Genomic DNA, 22,048 nt, shown 5'->3' with positions numbered 1-22,048 from the left:
CTTCTTAATTGGCGCGATAACCGCTTACGCAATTTTGGCCGAGTTTAACAAAGCGCGCCAGACGTTTCTTTCTCGTGCTAACCGGCGCCAATTGGACACACCAAGTGAAGCCAAGTCCTTCTCCACCTGATCTTTCCAACGCAGAGGAGGCCTTCCTCTTCCTTTACTACCACCAGCTGGTACCGCATCGAATACTTTCAAAGCCGGAACGTTTATATCCATTCGGACGACATGACCCAGCCAACGTAGCCGCTGGATCTTTATTCGCTGGGCTATGTCTATGTCGTCGTAAAGCTCACACAGCTCATCGTTCCATCGCCTGCAATATTCGCCGTTGCCAACGTGCAAAGGTCCAAAAATCTTCCGCAATCTTCTTTCTCAAACACTCCAAGCGTCGCTCCATCGGATGTTGTCATCGTCCATGCTTCTGCGCCATACGTTAGGACGGGCATGATGAGAGTCTTGTGGAGTGTTACTTTTGTTCGTCGAGAGAGGACTTTACTACTCAATTGCCTACTTAGTCCAAAGTAGGCACTTGTTGGTAAGAGAGATTCTACGTTGGATTTCAAGGCTGACATTGTTATCGGTGTTAAAGCTGGTTCCTAAGTATACAACCTCGAAATCATAACAGTCTCAACAATTAGGCATTCCTAAATCGACTGTTCGGCGGACTTCACATGTAGACCTGCTCTTGGTGGCCATTTTTCACATATAGTTGATAAGGCTGTATTTTGAGTAAAAATAGTGAAATCTGTAAGAATCTAGATTTTTACATGTTTTATTGTGAAACAAAAGCTTGGCGCATCCTTTGAAAGACTCTTTACTTTACAATTTCCAGCTATGTTCGTACTAAGCAACTTTTTACTTCATCAATTGGCGCGCGTCTTTTGAAACACCATTTACTTCTGGAGTCTTTTATTTCATTACTATATATCAAATAATTAAGCTCTCCTTACTTATCGGCTTTTCCGAATGGTCAAACAAACTAAATTTATCCACATCGTTTATCAAAAGTGGTTAAAAAAAATCGTTTTTGTTATTCTAATTAATTTTATGGTAAATATTATATTTTTCATAGATTACAAACATTATTAACAACTTTTTACATTTCTTTGTGACAAAACTTTTAGTCAAATATAAATAAGAATAAAATATACAGTTATATACATTTTTGTAAATTCCGCAGTTTTCAAACTGCTTCAAGTTTTTATAAAAATATGGTCTTTATATAAATTTATGAACGGGTATTTCGAAAATCGCTTTTTTCCTTTCCTTTAAAATAATACTTAGGTTTAGGTAGTATTCGCGCATCACATGGGATAATTAGCTAGCTACATACTACATATGTATGTATATTGGGATATGCACAAACGTGGCTTAAAAAGAGCAACACAGAAACAAAATAATGCTATTTGTGACTTTGTATCTTAACTACCGATTGCTTGATATGCCGCGGTATTGCCCAGCGATTTTTGAATGCCATAAATAACGCTGTAATAACAATAAAAAAATTCGATTAGTATAATTGGAAATGTTTTTGCGAATACGAGGACTTACGCAATTAACGTAAAACAAAGCGTATACAGCCCAGCACTGATGAAATTAAAAATCCCTGGATAAAATTCTAGCGTCATGTCGTATACAGTCGTGTAGAGCGGCGCAGCGCCAAGCGGTGAAAGCGACTCCAAAGAAGTGGTGAAGGCGAATATTTTTCCTATTTTGGTTAATTGAAAGAAATGAGTTAAGGTAAATTAAAAAGAAGTAAATGTCATTCGTTGCCATTACAGTTAGTTTCACACAAATTTGATTAACTCATTCGGTTCGGATTTATGTGCACATCTAATCACTATAACAAGGCAACCTGCAATTGTCTTACCAACTTCCGTCGGCGGCGCCACATGCGACAGTATGGCACGCGCCATTGGTCCCATTATGCCCCGCATGCCGCCGAGTATCATGCCCAAATACAGCTCCCACCAATACATGGCAGTGGCACGAACTGTGCTCTCCAGCACACAGCAAGCCAAGGAAAGCATTGTCATGGACACAATCGAGACTTTCAGAACCTGTTTAAAAACCACAAATTAAATGGAAACTACGCAATTCGTGGTGGATAAAATTCACCTTTCGCAATAAAATTAGAGCGAAAATGCTGCCAATGATTTGTACAACAATGCGCGCAGCATTGAACAGCGTATAGTCCTTGAGGGTCCACTCAAATTTCGCTCGGAAAAATAGATACGTTACATTGCTGTCTCCCTCTGAGAAAATTCAAAAAATAGTGAGTTCTAATTGGCAACACAATTTCACATATAGTTTACCCATGGTGAACAATGCAATCGTCAGCGTAATCATTGTTAGCCAAATAATGGCGCGATCAAAGCTCGGTCGTCGTTCGAAGCAGGTATGCACTAAGTCCTTCACCAAATCAAAGCGGAAGAACTCACGTACTTTGGACTAAAAGTGCAAGTTAATAGAAATGACATTAAAAATTACATATCTTTTACACTTACGCCCGTGTGTATTTGATCAGGCCGCAGACTTTCCACTACAAATATGAACACATAAAGCAAGGCGAGTAACATCAACAGCGCAGATATGCCAAAAACTGTTACAACATTTGTGGCTGCGTACACATAACCACTTAACACGTTGCCAGCCATCATGCCGGCCAAAAGGGATGCTTCGTTCATGACCATGCTGCAAAAAACCAAAGATAATTTTATATTTTTATGAATAAAAATTTTTAGCTTACCGCACTGCACGCGCCTTCTCCTTGGCCACATCTGATATGTAGCAGTAAATGCCAGTGATAAGAGCGCAGGTTCCACCACTAAGCACCGAGGGCACGGAAGACAATAGAAATAGCCAAGGGCTAATTACAACTTTGCTCGCAATGAAAGCTAGAACCGTTAGTATTATGGATCCAGTGAGGTAACCTGGTCAAATAAAATATTGATTTATTAGATACGAAATTAACAACCGAGGTACTTTTTTAAATAACCGTTATACGCGTACAAATAATATTTTTTATTATCACTGCCCGGACTCAAAGGAAATAATGAAATTTATTTTTTATAAGCTAAAGAGGTAATGGAATTTTCGAAGTAAGGGTAGGGGGATGGTGCTTAAGTCACTGATGTCCAAATGATACATTTTTTTGGAATGCTGCTGACCTTCCTTGGCCATATATAAATTTGGATTCTGCCGATAACGCAGAACGGACTGTCAGAGAATGATTGTTTTTGTTGTAGCAGCATAAACATTCCCCGTGCATATACGAGGAATGCTGCTGAAGTGACAGTCTTTGGCTGGATTTAAATCCGGGTTGTTCCGGTTACGTAGAACCGACTGTCGTGGGAACGTGGTCAGAGAATGATTCGACCAGTGCGGTGTAGTCACCGATCGTCATCGTCTAATACATTTAAGCTCAGGAAGTGTGCTGGTTTAACAGTTTGGATACAGAGAAGGCCTCTATCACATACCGAACATATACTCGTATTGAGTATGTTGAGGTCTATTCTGGATAAGTAGGAGTTTAAACTACTAAAATATCCGGTGGCTGTCATGATTGCATATTTTTGACTGCATATCACTTAGTCGGGCGCAGCCTAATTCAGAACCGGCCGGCCGATTGCCTTAAGGGGTTACATGGGTTTCGTTGGTTCAAAAAATCGATTTATTTTTTTTTTTGGCTTATTAATTTAATATATTATCCTAAATTTTCAAGTCGATCCGAATAATAAATTCGGAGATACAGCCTTTGGAAGGTGTGCGCTCCAAGCCATTTTTTTTGTTACTCAAAACTTTAAACGCGTTTTTCTCGGAACCGTGTTTTCAAAGTCGGTTGTCAAATGTTCTCGAAAACTACTCAACCGATCTTGATGAAATTTTACACAGGTGTTCGAAATACAATTTTCTCGTGCTTGAACGAAGGATTTTGTTTTTTTTTTTTCAATTACAACTATTTAAAAAAAAAAACAAAATGTCAAGCAAATTTGACCGAAATTTTAATTTTTTTGGAAAAATGTCTGCCAAAATTCCAATTTTTGTACTTTTTTTCTTTCCTTCGTTCAAGCACGCGTTTATGGTCTGAAGAAAAATACTTATTTTTGTTTTTTCATTTTTGATGAGCCTGTCAGGAGTTATGCTAACAACGCGGACGCACCTTTTTTTCGAGGGGTCCACGGAAATGACATCACAATGGAGGAGTTTTAATTTTTTTTTTTGAAAATTTCATAAATTATTCTTTAGAAAAAAGTTTGAATTAAATAAATAATTTTTTACATATTGTAGAAAAAAAAATATTGAAAATAGGCCTTTTTTTACCCGACGAAACCCATGTAATCCCTTAAATGTCGCCAGCAACAGATTTTAGAAGTTGAAAAGTTAGGTTGAATAACACAATCCTGCGATACACCTTGCTTTATTCTCTTTTGTTTTGTGCTTCGATCTCAAAAGATGACTGACGAATGCTGACCACTCAGATAGTTCGCGGATCACCTCTTCAGTCCAGGCGGGAGGATCGACTGTTGAAAATCCTCCAGCAGCGTCGAGTTGGACTGTATCGAATGCCTTCAATAAGCCCAACGTTACTAGGACATTCCTCTTGCAGGGGCGGCCCTCTAAACATCGGTTGGATGTGGTTTCAATTTTGGTGATTAGTGTCATAAGTGTCTTTCTTTTCTTATGGGCATATTCCCACCTATGTGAATATCAATGCCTTCGGTAATTTCAGAAAGACTCCACAACTTTGTTTAAAACTCAATTTGTCACAAACCTCGATTTGAATGTTAAATTTCTAATATTTGTTTTTCGAAATGAAATATCAGATACACTCTAATCGTTAGTATTTCAGCTTAATATATACTTAATCATAATTAATTCATGTAATTGTTTTTATAATTCAATTTAATTATTTTGTAATGATTTTAAATATATTAACCCATTTACACAGAAGGTTAAGTGGTTGATTACCGATGCTTTGAGTTCATATGCTTGGATCAGTTTTCAAAAATATAGTTATTCATTTATAGTGCGCTTATGTGAATGTAAGCGTGTAAGATTCAATTACGAAATGCTGTATTGCGATAAGATAGTAGAGATATTAGATTAATACACAATTGCACATTAATGCGTTGATAAACGAATCTAGAGCAGTACAATCAGGCTTCTACGGAGAAGACGCAATTCTTATTTAAATGTTTTACTTACCCGTATAGGTGGCAACTATGATGGGGCGACGTCCAAATTTATCTGACCACGGGCCGACGAATAAACTGACAAATGCCGGAATGATGCTCTCCAACAGCGAGCGAGCCATAAGAATACGCGCGACATATGGCTGCACGCGAGTTTCGATTTCCTTCAAGAAAAAGAGGTAAAAAAATTATTACCAATAGACACAGAGATGTCTTACAGACCATTACAATTAATTAAATGTTACAAAAATATATTAAATTTCTTAATATTAACATTAAAATCTATAATAATTCTGTAATTATTACATAATCGGGCACATCGCATAATAGGCTCATTCATTGAATAATTGGTTTTGTTAGTTGAATGAACCAACAAGCGGTTATTTCTAAGACTATGAGGCGAGGTATGAGTTTGGAAGAGATTGTTCAAGCCATTGCAGTTAATGTTACCATAAATAACATTATAAACAAAAATTAGTGAGAAGTAGATTCTTCTATCAGACAACGACTGTGGGCCTAACAATTTCCGTCTACTGATATAATGAGGAGGACCATTTGGCCAGTCAATTTTATTCAAAGCGAATTTGGTAACAAATTTGTGTGCCTTTTTGATTTTTTTAGAATGGATTTCGTGGTATGGATTCTATCATAACGAGTAATAATATTCTACGCGATCTTTTACGTACCCTCCCAACAGTCGGTTCTACGTTACCGCAACGGCCGGGTTAACTATATACCCGGCCAAAGACTGTCACTCCAGCAGCACTCCCCGTACATGTATGAGGACTATTTTTGCCGCTACAACAACAACTGTGGATATTTGAAGTTACTAGGCTTTCTTCTAATGAAACCGAGTTGCTGTTGTTGTTGGCGCAGCTTAGTAAACCCTGTCAGCCCAATGTAGTTACCGGTCGTCTTCGTCTAGCTCATCTAACGATAGGTCCCGGAAACTTGCCAATTCGACAGGTTGGGTCCAGAGGGAAAGGGCTGTTAAGTTTGATGGGGCATGTGAAAAGCTGGTTAGCATCGTATGTGGTGCCTTCACATGCTGGATATAAGTTTGGTATGTCGGGTTAATTCTGGATAGGTAGGAGTTTAGTCTGCTATTGTGAGGGGTTGGACAAGTTCAACCACTATACTATACTCTTAAGAAGGTAAGTGTGCCAAAGTTACGCGGGTCTCTCAGTGTAACTGGAGCTCTTCATCTGCTGATTAAATAACTTTACATGATTGAATAACTTTGCATGAATAAATTAATAAAATTTTTTTGCTATAGTAAATTGCTTAACAAGAGGTCTGTAGTAGCGGACAGTATTCCGGTTACTCTATTTGTTGTTGTTGTTTTGTAGATATGCTCAATAGAGCAGAGGCTTACACGAATCAATAAAAATCCCACTATCTACATATTTCTGGAATAACAGAGTCAAGGATAATTGTGAAGAAAAGCCTTCACTGTCTGCTTTAGTGCTGGGCTTAAGCTTCATAGTGGCAAGCTGCACATCTTCTTTGCAAATTTATAGTAGTTTCTAAAGATGAGGAGGATAAGGCTGAAAGTGACATAGAGTCATACTTTCCATACACTTTCTGAAAGAAACACGTAAATAAGTCACAGAAGTCATGCGTATTGTTGCAAATCTTGTTACCGTACTCCAAACTGGTTGGAAAACCATTGCTTTTTTTCTAGAGTTAATGAAAGGTCAAAAACTTTTGGGATTATGTTTTAGTTTCGATTCTGCAGAAAATATGTACTGTTTAAAAATGAAAGGTGGTAGGGGTTATTAAATTCTCTCCTCAACTTCAGAAAATATAAAGGATCGAACTCAGATTTGCTTGATTTGAAAGTGCTGTGGGTTTTGTTTTTTTTAATTTTTTTTAATTCGACAATTTTGTATTAAACCATGACAGTTTATTAAGCGACTCGACTCCTTTCAATGGGACCCAATTGAATACCACAAAAAAAAAAGCGTCAGCTCGTTTTGTTAATTTGTTTTTTTGAAGATAAGTTAAAGGCGGAAGCGACAAAAGTGGACCATTAATTTTTTTTTCTGGATGCAAGTTTATAAACCAGTGGACGCTAGCGCTTTTTAAACTGTACTTTTTTATCAATTTTTAATTGCTTTTATTCCATTGTAAAATATTCTATTTAGTGCAATTCAATCGGGATCATTAATTTGCAATTGACCCATTTCACAAAGGCGCGATTAGTACTTGAAAATAAGTCAGTCACTATTCACTTATGACAACGCCATACACACAAACACACAAGTTTAAAATGAGATTAAAGAGTGTATTAATGCATCATCACAGCTAATTGAAAAAAAAAATCAACATTTACGAGTAGACTTTAGTTTCTATTGTTTGAATTTTATTCATAATTCAGTAGCGATAAGAAAAGAGTATGTGTACGCCCTACATAATGATTATATTTGCAAATGAAACTGTGTACAAAACTAAGTACGAAAAAAAGAAAAATATCTGCGTATCGCACATTTGCTGCTAGTTTTTTTCTGTATTAGTTATGATACTCTCGCAGCTTATGAGCGATATATGGATTATATACAGTGAGTTAAATATCTGTAGCACAGAGACTTATTAACAAGTTTTGCCAATTTATTTATTCTTTACTTAATTTTTTTTGGTTATTAAAATATTTTAGTTTAATTTGCTTTTTTATATCTGCACTTGTATAAATGAATACGCTCCGAATTTGTAATATTTTACTTTTACCAGTGTTTTTGCTTTTATGACTAAACTTTATAATATTTTTACGCAAGAAAAACTGAGCTATGTATTATTTGAGATGAAGATGCATGAAACGTTAAAAACACCTTTACTTTGAACGATTGTTATGAGTCATGTGAAATATAACATTGTGTCTGCTACAGAAGAAGCTAATTATTTTAAATCACCTGTGCTTCTTTCGTTTCCCTGCTTACACCCAAAAGCGGCTGACAGTCGCTCTCATTGTATTTGTATATCGCTACGCAAGTCTGGTATAAAATTTGGTTCTGATAAACCGCCCCTTGAAAAATTTAAATATCATTTCAATAGCGAATTTAGGAATTATTGAAAACAATTTAAAATTACCCGACAAGTACATAGCGAGAAAGACCAGAAATACCGCGGGCTCCAAGATAAACCAGCGTTTGCGAGTTGTTGTATTGAGCGTTGTATTATTGGAGTCAGCAGTTACATCGTCTTTACTGGTTGAATCGTCACTGTGATTACTGCTTGTTCGACTGCTATGTGCTGTTGCTGTAGACGGTGTCCCCCCACTGTTTTCCACTCTGCCCGCAGCTGCATCTAGCACCTGGGTGGATTCATCAGCCGCTTCAGGGTCATACAAGCTCTCTTCGTCTGACTGCATTTTCATATAATTACAGAATACGTATTGGAATTTCCTTAATCCTATATATTTATCGCGTTATCGTTAGTAATTTAGTTTTCTAAACCCGCCTCAGCAGCGACTAATCACCAATACTTGTTCGTTTTGTGCACTCAAATATAATATAACAAAACTGCGTTTACGGTTCGAAGTTAATGTAGTTAAATTTTTCGTTCTTCGCTCAAGAGCGCTCTTACTGCCTTCACTTCATCCAAGTTGAATACTGAGCTGCAATGATTTGCTGCCGCTACTGATTCAGTGATTGAATGCCAACCGCAACCGACTTCCAAACAAAGAGTGACTTAAAGCCCTTTGCTGCTATATTTTGATGAAATGTGTGAAAGTTTTCGACGTTAGCAGCAGTTTCTCCACACTTGTGTGATGTTTACGTTTAGCGGAGCGCTCTCGAAAGAGTAAAATTTAACTATTTCACAGCGTGATTTGCATTCTCGAAGATAAAGTTTTATTTTCCTTTGTTCATAATAATATGTGATGAGTTTTACTACACTTCGTTTTTTTCTATAATTAGCTAATTTTTTGCGTTTTAATTTATCGCGTTCAAGAGGCACAAAAACACAACTTACTAGAGGTGTCAAACTATTGCAGATAGTGTCGATAGTGGTTGTTCTTTTATGATGTATCGATAGATTTGTAACGACCGATTCCATGGCGCAACAATATGCCAAGTTTTTTCGTCTTTACTGACATACATTTTTAATGCGTGTATCTCAAGCTAAATGATGGTCTGTTTCTTTATTAGAAGGTATAAACTACTATAAGTGCTCACACTCACTAACATAAACGTACGTTCCGTGTCAGCTGACATGATGAAACTAATGAGAGCCCCATGCAAATGAAAAATTACCACCGTTCCATTCCGAAGTATCATAGATCATGTACGTAAATGAAAAATTTTGGATTGCTCCAAGGCGCATTCATTAAAGGTGGTGCCATTAGACCAACAACAATGTTTTGTACTTTTGATTGTCACGGCAATGTATTGGCAAAGTAGAAAACAAATAATGAATTCGCCTTGTTTTATTCTGTGCTGAAATCGACATGGCCACGACGAGAGAAAAAAAAAAACAAATCAGCTGGTTGATCGATACCACCCAAGAATGATAGAGAAACAGATTGTGACTTCCGAGTTCGCCGTGCCAAATGGAATGTGCTGCGTGGCTACTATATGGTGTGCTGGGATTCGAAACCAGCTGTGTTTTGAAAATTTGAAAACGTGTTTTTTTTTTAAGGTTCCACCTCCGAGTGTATTTCTGCTGTGAAGAACCTCCTCATAAAATATCATTTGCCGTTCACTTCCAACAAATTGAAGGAGGAGCTCAGCGAAACAACTAACAAGGGATATTAACAAGATCTACCAGGTTTCTAGTGGCCTATGACGAAAAGGAAAATTGTTCAAATAACTTCGTTTGTCACGTCATAGAGTATTCGGCAGCCGAATACCGCTCGCTCATTTCACACGTATTCTTACATTCGTCTAATCAGTCGTTGTTCAGACGACGACGAATAACTTGACGGACGGCTGTATTAAAATTCTGATTTGAATACATTTATTACATTTTTTATTTAAACTGACGGGAACTCAATTATAGTCGCTGCCAATTCTGACAAGGACATCTGTTTGTATACCCCTACTTTCGGTGGGGTATAAAATAATTTTTAGCAAGGCGGGATCAATTATGAATGATCTGCGCTCAAGCTTGAAGTCTAAAACCGTTGATGCACTATTTTTTGTTTAAAAAAATTTAAATGAGATTTAGTTGACCGTGAGCACATAAATTAAATATCTAAGTATCAACAGTCAAAATAATTAATTGTGTTATTATTCGATAAAATCTATAGTCTATACATCAACTATCGATAATTTCAACTCAAAGCCAGAGAAGGTAAACGGAAATAATGGGAAATTTTTGTAATTGCAGTTGCCAAAAATCAGACGATCGTACAAAATTTGTAAACAAAACTTTTAACATCTTGTCGACTTGGCTGAGGGGTTAATTATTTTCGTTTTGCAGAGAGAATTTTTATTTTAGTGGCAAATTGAACCACGATATAAATGGAATGAGTTGAAAACCTTAATATAATGAAAATGCTTTGAAAAAAAAGGTTGTGTAATTTAGCGAAAAGTTGGTGTTCCCAGACACCAAAAAATATGAACGAAGTTCGCATGCAGGGATGTTCACTGGAAGATATTTTGAAAATCTGCAGTATTTTTTTCCTTTAGTTTAGAATTGAGAAATATTTTCGGAAATATAAGCATTGTTGTTTATGGAAAAAGGCGTCGCAGGGGGAAATTTGTAATAAAAACCACGCGCCTGTTTAACATATTATATATTTTCGAAACTTGAAATGAATGCTATAAAAGGTATCCCAAAAAATAATAAAGTAATTAAAAACCAAACAGCACGGCTTATAAGTGTATTGTTTGCTTCGATAAGCTTTATAAAGGGGTCCTCGTGGTTTTGTTTTGCATTGAACTCGTTCGTCGTAGGTGGCCATCAGCCGTGCTACGACTACGCCATCCACAGTAAGTTTGTGTAGAATTTCTTTTCGCGTAGGCGGCCTTCGGTCGTTCTTCAAAACAATAAAACTCATCCTTTCCGCTAAAACCATTAAACCAAAAATTAAAACGCCATATGCGTGTGTGTAGTAAGTAGGCACCATAACCCCATCCCCATCATCAACACTCAACTCAAATCCTTCATTTTTGTTCACATTTTATTTTCATTTGCAGACATCCGGCAGCACAATACTGTTGTCAATTTCAATGAATTGTTATTCTCGTTTAAAATTGGAAAGCGATGATATTGGTAAAAGCGTTTGCATTTAATTTTCATTGAGATATTTCGAATACTTGTATAAAAATAAGTAAAAACACGCGAGTGAGTGTATATTTTGTGAATTTAAGTGAAGTTTAGAAAAAAAATATTATAATGTGTCAAACTATAGTGAAGTTCCCGAGGGCACTTTGAAGGCAAATAATTACCAAACTATAATTTCGAGAATATTGGGAGTCATAAAGGTTCTTTCTGAACAAGTCCCTAACATCTCCACCAAGTCTTACTCAATAAATCATAATACGAGTACTTTGCCTAAAAATGGTCCATGTGCGTTATACAAAACCCGACCGATTTTTCGTCATATGAGTATAACTTTTAAACGACAAATCCAAGAATTAAAAAAAAAAAAAAATAAGAATAAAATAATAATAATAATCTGCTTCAATCGATTGAAGTTAAAGAAATTGTTTGAAACGTCTTCCAAGGATTTGGTGAAGCTTTGCCAGGTAAAACGTTATAATTTTTAATTTAAAAAACTTACTTTTGAGAATTTTTTTCTGCAGGAACAAGTAAGATATGTAAGAAAGTTTAGGAAAACCATTGAAAAAAAAAAAATAAAACATTAGTTTCAGTCATTTGATAATTACAAAAAAAAAAACTACCCTTAATTTGATGTATATATAGTTGGTAAAAAATAAAGTATTAGAAAAACGTTTTCATATTAACAATTATAGACAATTTGGGCTGGCTTTCCACTGTTGCCACGAAAAAGGTCCTTTTAATATCTAAGTGCGTGGCCCGAATTTAAAAATTATAACGTGCTTGTCACTATATCAGCCTTCCGATTTATAGTATTGTACATTTTATAAATTAGCATTAAGAATTAATCGCAATATTTAACGTTAAAAATGCTTCTCTTTTGCATAAGCTTGAAAAAATGCCCTATTACAGACGCTGATTTGACTTAAATACAACCACAGAAAAGTAACAATATTCACTTTTAAACAATCTTTATTAATTCAAGATTTGAGTTAAAGCTATTTTTACCCAATAATACTGCGAATTTTATTAAAATTCTATTATTACAAATGTTCTTCTAAATGTTTGTAATGCTGTGTAAAATAAATATGCGGAATGAACTGTCAAAGGAACGATAGTGAGAAAATAATAAAACGAAACCGAAAAAACTCAGCCAACCAACATTCAGGTTCAATAGAACATTTGTAGTTTTTACAAGAGTTAAATTAACCTTTGGCCTTCGATAAATCATTATTTTCAAAAATAGTCAAAATGTGGACTAAAATATCGCGATAAAATATTATTTTCGCCTACGGCGCTTTTTTGTTTCGAAATGTATATATGTACATGTTACAAAAACAAAAATATTTTTACAAATAGTGACACGCCCCCTGCCCCTCCGTCCACCATCGCAGTATATCGTGGTAGTAATGGAAAGTTTAGCAGACAATTTAGACACAAACATGTGAAAAAAAGTTATTAGCAAAAAAATCTATAATTACATTAGGAATGAATGAAGTTTTTATATGTATGGCAGATATCTTCCGATTAACTTAAAAAATAACACTGAAACTGAAAAGTAATTATCCGCATTAAAAATAAAACAAACATTCGCCACTTCTATGGAGAGAATTACATTCCATATTCATCTTCTTCCCCTTCAACAATTTTTTGTTGTCAGCAATGCCATTCTTCAAAAGCCCAAGGTAACAAAGTCGATAGCATCTAGAATCCTTAATACTGTAATGTTTTTTTATTAATTAATGTTTATTTCATATAAAGAAAAAATAAAAACTTTTGTACCCTTCAATTTGAGGAAAATCGAGTTAGTTATTTAGAAGAGAAATATGAAATAGAAATAAATAATGTGATTTAAAAAAATCTTTTTATTAAATATCTTTATAATTCTTTTATGTAAACACGTTTTTCATGCACTTGACAAAATATGTGTAAAAGTAGTTTTATTACCTATCCAATGACATCAAGATACATATTTTATATATTTTTTCTAGTCTCTCGAGAAATTGTGCTTTTAAAAACTATCCATAATGACCTTTGATAAAATCTGTAGCTTTCCTTCGGCCAATAAAATGTATATATATATAGGTACGATTATGACCTCCGAAATATGATTCTATCGATTTCCATACACTAACAAGACAATTAGTGTTATTCCTGTCTTTTAAAATATACTAATAACGTTTTTGTTTCTCTCATTTTTGTACTACGCTTACGCGTATGTGAGGTACAATTTGAGCGCTATGTACTGGGAAAACTCCCTTCTTGAATATTCTCGAAATACATATTTTTTAAAATTACTTATTTAACAATTATCACATACTCTCATTTCTAAGCTACTTAAGTATACTTGTATACAAAATCTTTGGCGCATACACAAACTCACATATATATGTTCTTTACTGTGCTTGTGTTGACTGAGAGTTTTCAGTTGGAGAATCTTCCGTTTGAGCTTTTTCCGACTCTCCCTTTTCTGCTTCAGGATGGGGTATCCTCTTAGCAACTCGTCGCTCGAAAATGTATATTATCCTGTTGAGAAGCAGGAGCAAATGAGTTTAAATATAATATAATATTTTGTGAATGCGTAGAGACGTATTAATTTTTTTCAAACTTACGTCATTACAACGAAGCACTCCACATACAGTCCTGAACTGATGAAATTATACAATCCAGGATAAAAATTCAGAGTACGGCTGTAGATGAGCGTATATAAAGGTGCAGCAGCTAGTGGTGTCAGTGTGTGTATGCAGGATGATAAGGAATACACTTTACCTGCAAAATACATACATAATAATTTTTACAGTTATTTTTTTTTTTGTATTTTGTTACCAATTTCATTTGATGGCACAGCTAACGAAACAATTGCTTGCAACATGGGACCGGTTATGCCAGACATAAGTCCAAAGGCGGATGCCATATACATTTGCCAGAAACTCTGCGCCAAACCACGAGTCAAACTATCAAAAAAACAACCAGCTAGACCCATCATAGCAATTGCGGAAAAAGATATCTTGAACAGCTGGAATTGATTATATTTTGTAGGAAATTTTACTATTTATTTATGTGCCAAGAACAACGGACTACCCTTTAATTACCTTTCTGAAGACCCCAAAAGCAATGCCACATCCCAGCATTTTTATCGTTATTACAGTGGCATTATAATACGTGTACTGTTGCAAAGTTACATTGAATTTAGTGCGCAAGAACAAGTAAAATATACCAAGCTCACCGTCTGCAAAATAATAAGTATAGTGAATTAATGATTGTCGTAGACATAGCCAAAGGTAGGTACATGAGGAGTATATACTCGTATTTGATACTCACACATTATGAAAGTCGTTACTGTTGAAATGGAAATTGTGCAACCGATTATGGCGCGTCCATAGTTTGGACGTCGTGCCACACAAGTCTTCACTAGGTCCTTGATAAGGTGGACATCAAAGAAGCGTTTTGCTTTATGCTGGAATAAAAATATTAAATATGAATCAATTCTTATTCAATTTAAAAATTAAAATACAGGAAGCTGTCTTCTTTACCGCAAAGCTTGTTTCCTCGACATCCAAACTTTCTCCAATAAAAAATAAAATGTAGAGTAAAGCGATAAACACAAGCGTGGCAGCCGTGGCACACACCATAGCAACGCTCGTGAGCCGCAACAAGTAACTGCTCAACACATTGCCAAGTACTACACCCACACCCATAACCATATCAATATAGAACATCCTTAAAGAGCAGGGAAAGAGAAGAGAGAATAAATTAAAATACTTCTAGTAAAATGGAGGATCTTTCATGTCAGTTTCTCACCGCTTGGGTTTACTTTCCATATCAGAGACATCAGATATATAACAGAAGACGACGGTAATCAATGAGTTGCCACCGCCAACAAGTGCGGATGGAATGCCGCCCATTATGTAGAACCAAGGATTCAGCGATAGCATTGCGGAAACGCTAACTAATGTTGCAGTTATCACGTGACCGAGAAATGCAGCTATGAAGGTGAAAATGCTAACAATTAGATATTAGAGATTTTAATTGTTTGACGTACCGATGAAAGCCACCAAAAGCACTGGTCGTCGTCCAAATTTATCTGACCATGGCCCAACGAAGAGAACGATACATCCTGGCCAAATATTATTTAGCATAGAGTTAGTCATAGTTATTTGCGCCACGTAAGGTTGAAGACTCTTTTCGATCACCTAAAAAAAAAATGAGTGCATGCAATTTTGAATTTGAATACAATTGAAACTAATTTAAATGCATTGTAGTAGAGTAAATTAAGAAAATTATCACAAATAAGTGAAGAAAATTAAATAAAATGCAGGGAAAAAGGCTACAAAATAGGTCTGTTCATGTAAATATTATCCAGTAATTTAATTTCCTAGAATTCGATTTCAAAGAGAAAAATATCAAAAAAATATATGAAAGCAAAACCAGTAACAATTTGCAAGTTTTACGAACAGATGATTAAAAATTACTAAAATTCAACAAATTTTTAGTTGAGCCACCTCGTATTAAATTAAAGAAAATAAATAAAATGCATAATAATGATAAGTCATCTTTGTGGCGATGTTGCATTGTTTGAAGGACATTGACCGGCTTTCAGTTCTTTTAATGAAAAATTGTACTACCCTTTTTCACCTACAAAAAATTTTAAACTTTTCCTTGTCTTCTAAAATTTTCATAGCTGATTAGAAATTTACCTCCATCAGCCCAAGTCACAAAGGTGGCAGTAAGAATGATGTTTTTAATTATAGACTTAGCTATGCACTGTGTAGAAACTCCTTGAGAGTATTTGTACTTTGCGTCAAATTTTGATTGCGTTTAAGCTGATTTCTCTAAAGCTTTTAATGAAGTTTGGCATTCTTCACTAATATTTACATTTTTCTGTATGTGTTTCTAAGCTTTAAGTCTTACTTATATAAAATATATTCCGTTGTAACAATTGACGGCATTTCTTCTGAACATTTCTTCGCAACCTCTTCTGGTGTTCTCCAAGGGACTGTTGGTACTGCCTGCTTTGCTTATAACTGATATAAGTAGCTCTTTCGTTTTGCGAACTGTTTGTCCTAAGTTTACGAACCACATGACGTATTTGGATCCCATGTTCGACCTTCTTTAAACATCAAAAAGTGCTTTAAAATCACGTATACGAAAACTCACAATATCTTGCTGACGTCTTACAACATATCTCATTCTTTGTTGCAACGTTTGAACGAAATTGAAGTTCTTGGAGAATGGACAGGTCACAATTTACTGGATCCCAGGGCACAAGGGAATAGAGCGAAATGAGATAGTTCACGAGTTTGCTAAGGCAGCCGCCTGCTTGCCTGGGAGGAATACGTCGAACACATATCCCTCATTCCAAGTTTGGAAGATGGAACTAGACGAGGAACTAAGTCTAGGAGCTCAGTTGTATGGGAAGCCTCGACCTCCCACAGGATTGCCAAAATAATCCTACGAACTTGCAACACGAAAACAACCAACTTTATTCTATCACTCTCAAGGAAGGAATGTAAAATATTGTATGTAGTACTGACTAGACATTGTCGCACTCCACATCGCGCAGCTAAAATGGGATTGGACTAGAACGACGCGTGTAACTTATGCGAAGAAGAAGTGTATCTTCAATTGCTTTATATTCTATTTTTTAGGTATTTAAATCTTAGTCGATAGTTACTCCACTTCCCGTTATATTCGATAAGAAACTTCTGCGCATAGACTAAATAAATAACCTTCCTTTCTCTTCCTTTGCTAACATCAACTGGTATCGCATCGAATACTTTCCGAGCCGGATCGTTTGTATCCATCCGAACGACATGACACAGCCATCGTAGCCGCTGGGTTTTTATTCGCTGCACTATGTCTATGTCGTCGTAAAGCTTATACAGCTCATCGTTCCATTGCCTGCGATACTCGCCGTTGCCAACGTGCAAAGGTCTAAAAATCTTCCGCAGAATCTTTCTCTCAAACACTCATCGGATGTTGTCATCGTCCAAGCTTCTGCGCCATGCGTTAGGACGGGCATGATGAGAGCCTTATAGAGTAGTTAGGTTTGTTCGTCTAGAGAGGACTTTACTACTCAATTGTCAACTTAGCCGAAAATAGCACTTGTTGGCAAGAGAGATTCCCTCTTTGGATTTTACGGCTGACATTTTGATTGTTATTAATGCTGGTTCCTAGTCTCTTACAACCTCGAAATCATAACTGCCAACAGAGATGTGGGTACCAATACGCGAGTACGTCGACTGTTTGTTTTGTCCTCGTTCATTTGTCTGAGCGATTAAGTTCTGCGGCTCGCACGATTTTTTCCAACATCAATTGAAAGAAGTTACGCGACAGCAAGTCATCCTGTCTGAAATCACGTTTTGTAACATCAGGTTCGGAGAGGTCCGTGTGTAGAGGTCCACGCAAGTGGGAAAAGTACCTGATTGTCATTCATGTGGACAATTCTTCTGCATACGGTCCAAGTAGCTCACAACTTCCGGGCTTCGCCCAAGTACTCTCTGGGTAGGTCCCGAATTTCCGTTTGAAAGGGCGCTAATGTGAGAAGGCGAAACAACCATCCTCGGTTGTGCATTGTGTTTGAATGAAAAACAGCTCAAAGTCTCTACTATATTATTCAATAAACATATCATAAACATTTTAGTAAAAGTTAATTTTGACTGGCTGTTATTTTTGGAGTCAAACAAACATATACACACCAACCCATTCAGCTACGGTGGAAGCTATGGTTAGTACCATATAAAAAGGAAATACTATATCTCTATACTCGTGTTACCAAAACCCTACCCATCTACTTACTAACAATTTCAATAATAACTTTAAAACATTTTGCCAAATTGTCGGTCAACCGGAACGGCAGCTGAATGCCCGATTGGATGTTACAAATAATATTTGATGAATTTATTTTTTTTCCAACGGTACTTAGATTGGATTCCTTGAACATTTTATTATAATCCGAGAAAAGATAAAGTTGTTAAATAAACAATGACCACATAACACAAATAAAATGTGTGAAATTGTTGTTGGGCAGCGGATGATTCCCCGTAGAATTTACATTTAGATAATTGCGTATCATGACAAAACTTTTGCGTCGATATTGGGCTGTTTTTATTTTCATTGATCTTTACTCAAACTGATGAGTATACCTATCACTAAAACAATTGAGATACGCATGTACATAACACATGGGCCTGTTCATATATGGCAATAGTTTTATTGCATTCACCTTATTTTCAATTAGTACTAACCTTAAAAAGACAGCTGTTAAAATTTCATGTTAAAATTTCTATTCTATTAATAGTTCGCGAGTTATTGTGCTAAGAGTGATGGTACTTTTGTTATTTTCAAAACAATGGATCAAAACGATAGGGATGCTTCTTGATGGGGAAAAATACCGTTCAAGCGAAGCAATGGCTTGAAAAGAGGCTCCGCTACATCAGAAACAACAATATGTCGACAATTATTGGAATCGTCGGTATATTAGACGATATTCATCGAGGGTTCAATGTAGCAATTGATCTTGGTTTGATACTCTAGTGAAGGAACCCCTCCTTAGTTGCCCACTTCAACTAAAACCTTCCTACCAGTAGGTGACATGGAAGACGACAACTTATGTGCTAGCAAATTTAGGCAGGTTTTGATAGCTGTTAGAAGAGTGGTCATGAAGTGGTCCGCATAGTCGCCAGACTCTAATTCAATAGGAAATTCGCAAAATAAAAATATATGTATATGAACCAAATTTGATTTTCATTTTATGTGAGTTAAATTATGTATACCATAAGACCACTAATTTTTTACCTGTAATTTTTATTTAGATATTTTAGAAATCTTTTTGATAATTTTTATTATTTATTTAATTTTTTGATACGAGTATTTGATTTTAAAATTGAAATTTGGCTATACTGCAATACAATGAATTGTGAAAGTTTCTTTCCCAATTTGGTCTCTAATTAAATTAATGTGTTTAAAAAAATATTAATTTTTTTTTAATATTTCCAGTTTTATTTTAGTTCAGGTATACATATGTACAAAGACGGCCGCCGTAGCCGAATGGGTTGGTGCGTGATTACGATTCGGAATTCACAGAGAGAACGTAGGCTCGAATCTCGGTGAAAGATCAAAATTAAGAAAACCCTTTTTTCTAATAGCGGTCGCCCCTCGGCAGGCAATGGCAAACCTCCAAGTGTATTTCTGCCATGAAAAAGCTCTCATAAAAAATATTTGCCGTTAGGAGTCGGTTTAAAACTGTAGGTCCCTCCATTTGTGGAACAACATCAAGACGCACACCACAAAAAGGAGGAGGAGCTCGGCCAAACACCCAAAAAGGGTGTACGCGCCAATTATATATATATACCAACTTTAACCCGCGGCCCCGCTCGCGTAGGAGTAGTTTTGAGGGATTTAGGATATGTACCTATATAAAAGAATTACAAACAATAATTTCATAGAAAATACTTTTTATTAATAACCATAATATTACAATACCCGGCATCCGTTGCTATGCCTCGTTGAATAAAATCAAAGCAACCAATCAGAAAAATATCAAGAAAAATTATTTTTATTAATTTTCTATCTCGGACCGTTTTTGAACTTTGCATTTGGGTCATAGTTGAACAGCTTATGCGGATTATGAAGTCTAGAGTGTGCTATAAATAGTGGGAAATAGGAAAAACTAAGATTTTTTAGATTCAATTTAAGCAAATATTCGATTATTAGAGACGAATGAGAGTGGTGGCGCGGCCTGGGGGGCTGTGGGAAGGGAGTTCCATTATAAAAACATGCCTATAACCTTCATTGAGTGAAAATATGAATGTATACAAATTTTTACGTCATTTGGTGTTGTCGTTTCGTAGTGATGCGCGGACAACGTACAGACATGGGGGGCCTACAATTTTATGCCGCCTCCGAACGGTAGATGGCTTTTTATGGGGAACTTTTTCATCGAAAACAATTTGTCGATTATTTAGTGTTTCATGACCGGATTTTCGCACTACCGAATGGTAGTCACGCACCAACCCATTCGGCTACAGCGGCCGCAAATTAATTCTCAAATTGGTAGTTACGGCAAAAATTTAGGTTTAGATAATCATATTTGTCAATCGAAAGTATTATTGGGCGAAGAGTATTCATACAGATTTGGAATCTTTTAAATGTACTTAAATTTCCTCATTATTTTTTTGTGTAAAGCGGAAATATTTTTCAAGTTATGAATTAACGTTAATCAACTCATAGTCCTATGGGAAAATTTGGAAAGTTGCGGAGTTTCTGAACTAATAATAATAAGATTACAAGCATGTAAACTAGCTGCCAAAACTTATATTTGAGAAGTGATTTACACAAATAAGCTTAGCTTAAGTTTGAGCGACGCCTTCAGTGCCTAAATTTAAGTGGAGAAAGGAATCACACAGAGCCGCTTTAATGTAAAAGTGCGTGTAAAAGTTAAATCTCTGCGTTCGTAAATTGAGAAGTAACCATTATTAATTACCACACAGCCGTGCGAAATTCAATTTTTAGTGTTTTTGGGGTAATTTTGATTGCGGAAATTTGGAATGACTTTTAAAAATATTAGAGTTTAATCATCTCTATTATGAGAAATCGAATTATAATATTTTATATTTAAAATAAGTGAAAAGCCCCAAAAAGTTAAAAGGAATAAATTGTGTTTATGAGCAATAAAATTAAAAGGTATAAACAAATGGACCGTAAAGATTATTTTTATGATTTGAACTTAACTGTAATGCCGATACACTTAAAAATAATATAAAAATAGAAACAAAAAAAAAACACTCACTTTCGCCTCCTCCGTCTTGGGAATAATACCGCGCAGAGGCTCACAATCACTCGCATTGTAATGATATACAGCCACACAGGTTTGATAGAGCTCCTGATTCAGCATCACGGGACCCGTTATCATTGTGGCAAGGAAGAGCAAAAACACCGGCAATTCTAAGGACATAATCCGTCGGCGCAAATGACGGTTCGATTGCGGTGCAAGTGGTTCCTCCGGCGAAGACGCTACTGTATGCACTTCATCGGTTGCGGCAGGCATTGTACTTGCACTACAAGCCGGCTTGGAGAATTCCACTGCAGGATCCAAAGAAGTGTTAGAGCTCGTGGTTGATGGTGTATCCAGTATTCGTTTCTCATCAATGTCCGTCATCGTGAGTGAGTGCTAATGTCATACTTAAGGCTGCTCGTTGGCAAATTGATTTGCGTATTTTTATGATTCTATGTTTTTTAATTTCTTTTTAGTTACTGATTGCCGAGAGGCGATAGTGCGGAAATTTTTATGAATTGTAGTCGTACATCTAATCATATGTAAGTATATTGAGTATGGTACTCGTAAATAGTAAAACTCTAGTGTCGCTTTGTTTTTGTTTACTTGCTTTGTTAGAATTTTGCACGCACCGACCGAGTTATAGTAGCGATCACATTTAGAAACATACTGACTAGTTAAAATTACTGTTGCAGCTTTTCAACTCCCCCATTGAGAGGCATTAAAGTTATCTTAGTTGCCAATCAACCGCGCGATAACCAAGTAATTGCTATGAACAACACATGTGTACATCGTTTGTGGATATGAGCGTGCGACTCTCTAACTTGAATTTGATTTCTTGTTTTTTGTG

General features: G+C 35.9%; 2 protein-coding genes across 2 annotated transcripts; both read right to left on the bottom strand.

Annotated features, from left to right (window-relative positions):
* Positions 1 to 1,076: 1,076 nt before the first annotated feature.
* LOC129245299 (proton-coupled folate transporter-like) lies at positions 1,077 to 9,187 on the bottom strand. The gene is made up of 10 exons (XM_054883381.1): positions 8,289 to 9,187; positions 8,111 to 8,223; positions 5,215 to 5,365; positions 2,756 to 2,939; positions 2,514 to 2,700; positions 2,322 to 2,457; positions 2,125 to 2,261; positions 1,877 to 2,066; positions 1,558 to 1,714; positions 1,077 to 1,491 (listed from the first exon to the last, which is right to left on the bottom strand). The coding sequence occupies exons 1-10, from the start codon at positions 8,572 to 8,574 to the stop codon at positions 1,428 to 1,430; spliced, it is 1,605 nt and encodes a 534-aa protein (XP_054739356.1). The 5' UTR covers positions 8,575 to 9,187; the 3' UTR covers positions 1,077 to 1,427.
* Positions 9,188 to 13,338: 4,151 nt separating this feature from the next.
* On the bottom strand, positions 13,339 to 21,808 carry LOC129245000 (proton-coupled folate transporter-like). Its single transcript, XM_054882941.1, has 9 exons — positions 21,214 to 21,808; positions 15,466 to 15,616; positions 15,225 to 15,408; positions 14,957 to 15,143; positions 14,745 to 14,880; positions 14,516 to 14,652; positions 14,250 to 14,439; positions 14,036 to 14,192; positions 13,339 to 13,949 (listed from the first exon to the last, which is right to left on the bottom strand). The coding sequence occupies exons 1-9, from the start codon at positions 21,580 to 21,582 to the stop codon at positions 13,820 to 13,822; spliced, it is 1,641 nt and encodes a 546-aa protein (XP_054738916.1). The 5' UTR covers positions 21,583 to 21,808; the 3' UTR covers positions 13,339 to 13,819.
* Between the last annotated feature and the right edge of the window lie 240 nt (positions 21,809 to 22,048).

Source organism: Anastrepha obliqua, chromosome 4 (assembly GCF_027943255.1).
Source record: "Anastrepha obliqua isolate idAnaObli1 chromosome 4, idAnaObli1_1.0, whole genome shotgun sequence".
Lineage (NCBI taxonomy): Eukaryota > Metazoa > Arthropoda > Insecta > Diptera > Tephritidae > Anastrepha > Anastrepha obliqua.
The sequence above is the reverse complement of the archived record's forward strand: the minus strand, read 5'-3'. Positions and strand labels throughout refer to the sequence as shown.

Coding starts and splice junctions, on each gene's coding strand:
- LOC129245299 (XM_054883381.1), bottom strand. CDS start 8,574: ATGAAAATGCAGTCAGACGAAGAGAGCTTGTATGACCCTGAAGCGGCT. Junction 2,940..5,214: donor CATAGTTGCCACCTATACGG/GTAAGTAAAACA, acceptor TTATTTGACCAG/GTTACCTCACTGGATCCATA. Junction 1,492..1,557: donor CTTTGTTTTACGTTAATTGC/GTAAGTCCTCGT, acceptor TTGTTATTACAG/CGTTATTTATGGCATTCAAA.
- LOC129245000 (XM_054882941.1), bottom strand. CDS start 21,582: ATGACGGACATTGATGAGAAACGAATACTGGATACACCATCAACCACG. Junction 15,144..15,224: donor ATGGAAAGTAAACCCAAGCG/GTGAGAAACTGA, acceptor CTGCTCTTTAAG/GATGTTCTATATTGATATGG. Junction 14,881..14,956: donor TCGAGGAAACAAGCTTTGCG/GTAAAGAAGACA, acceptor TTTTTATTCCAG/CATAAAGCAAAACGCTTCTT.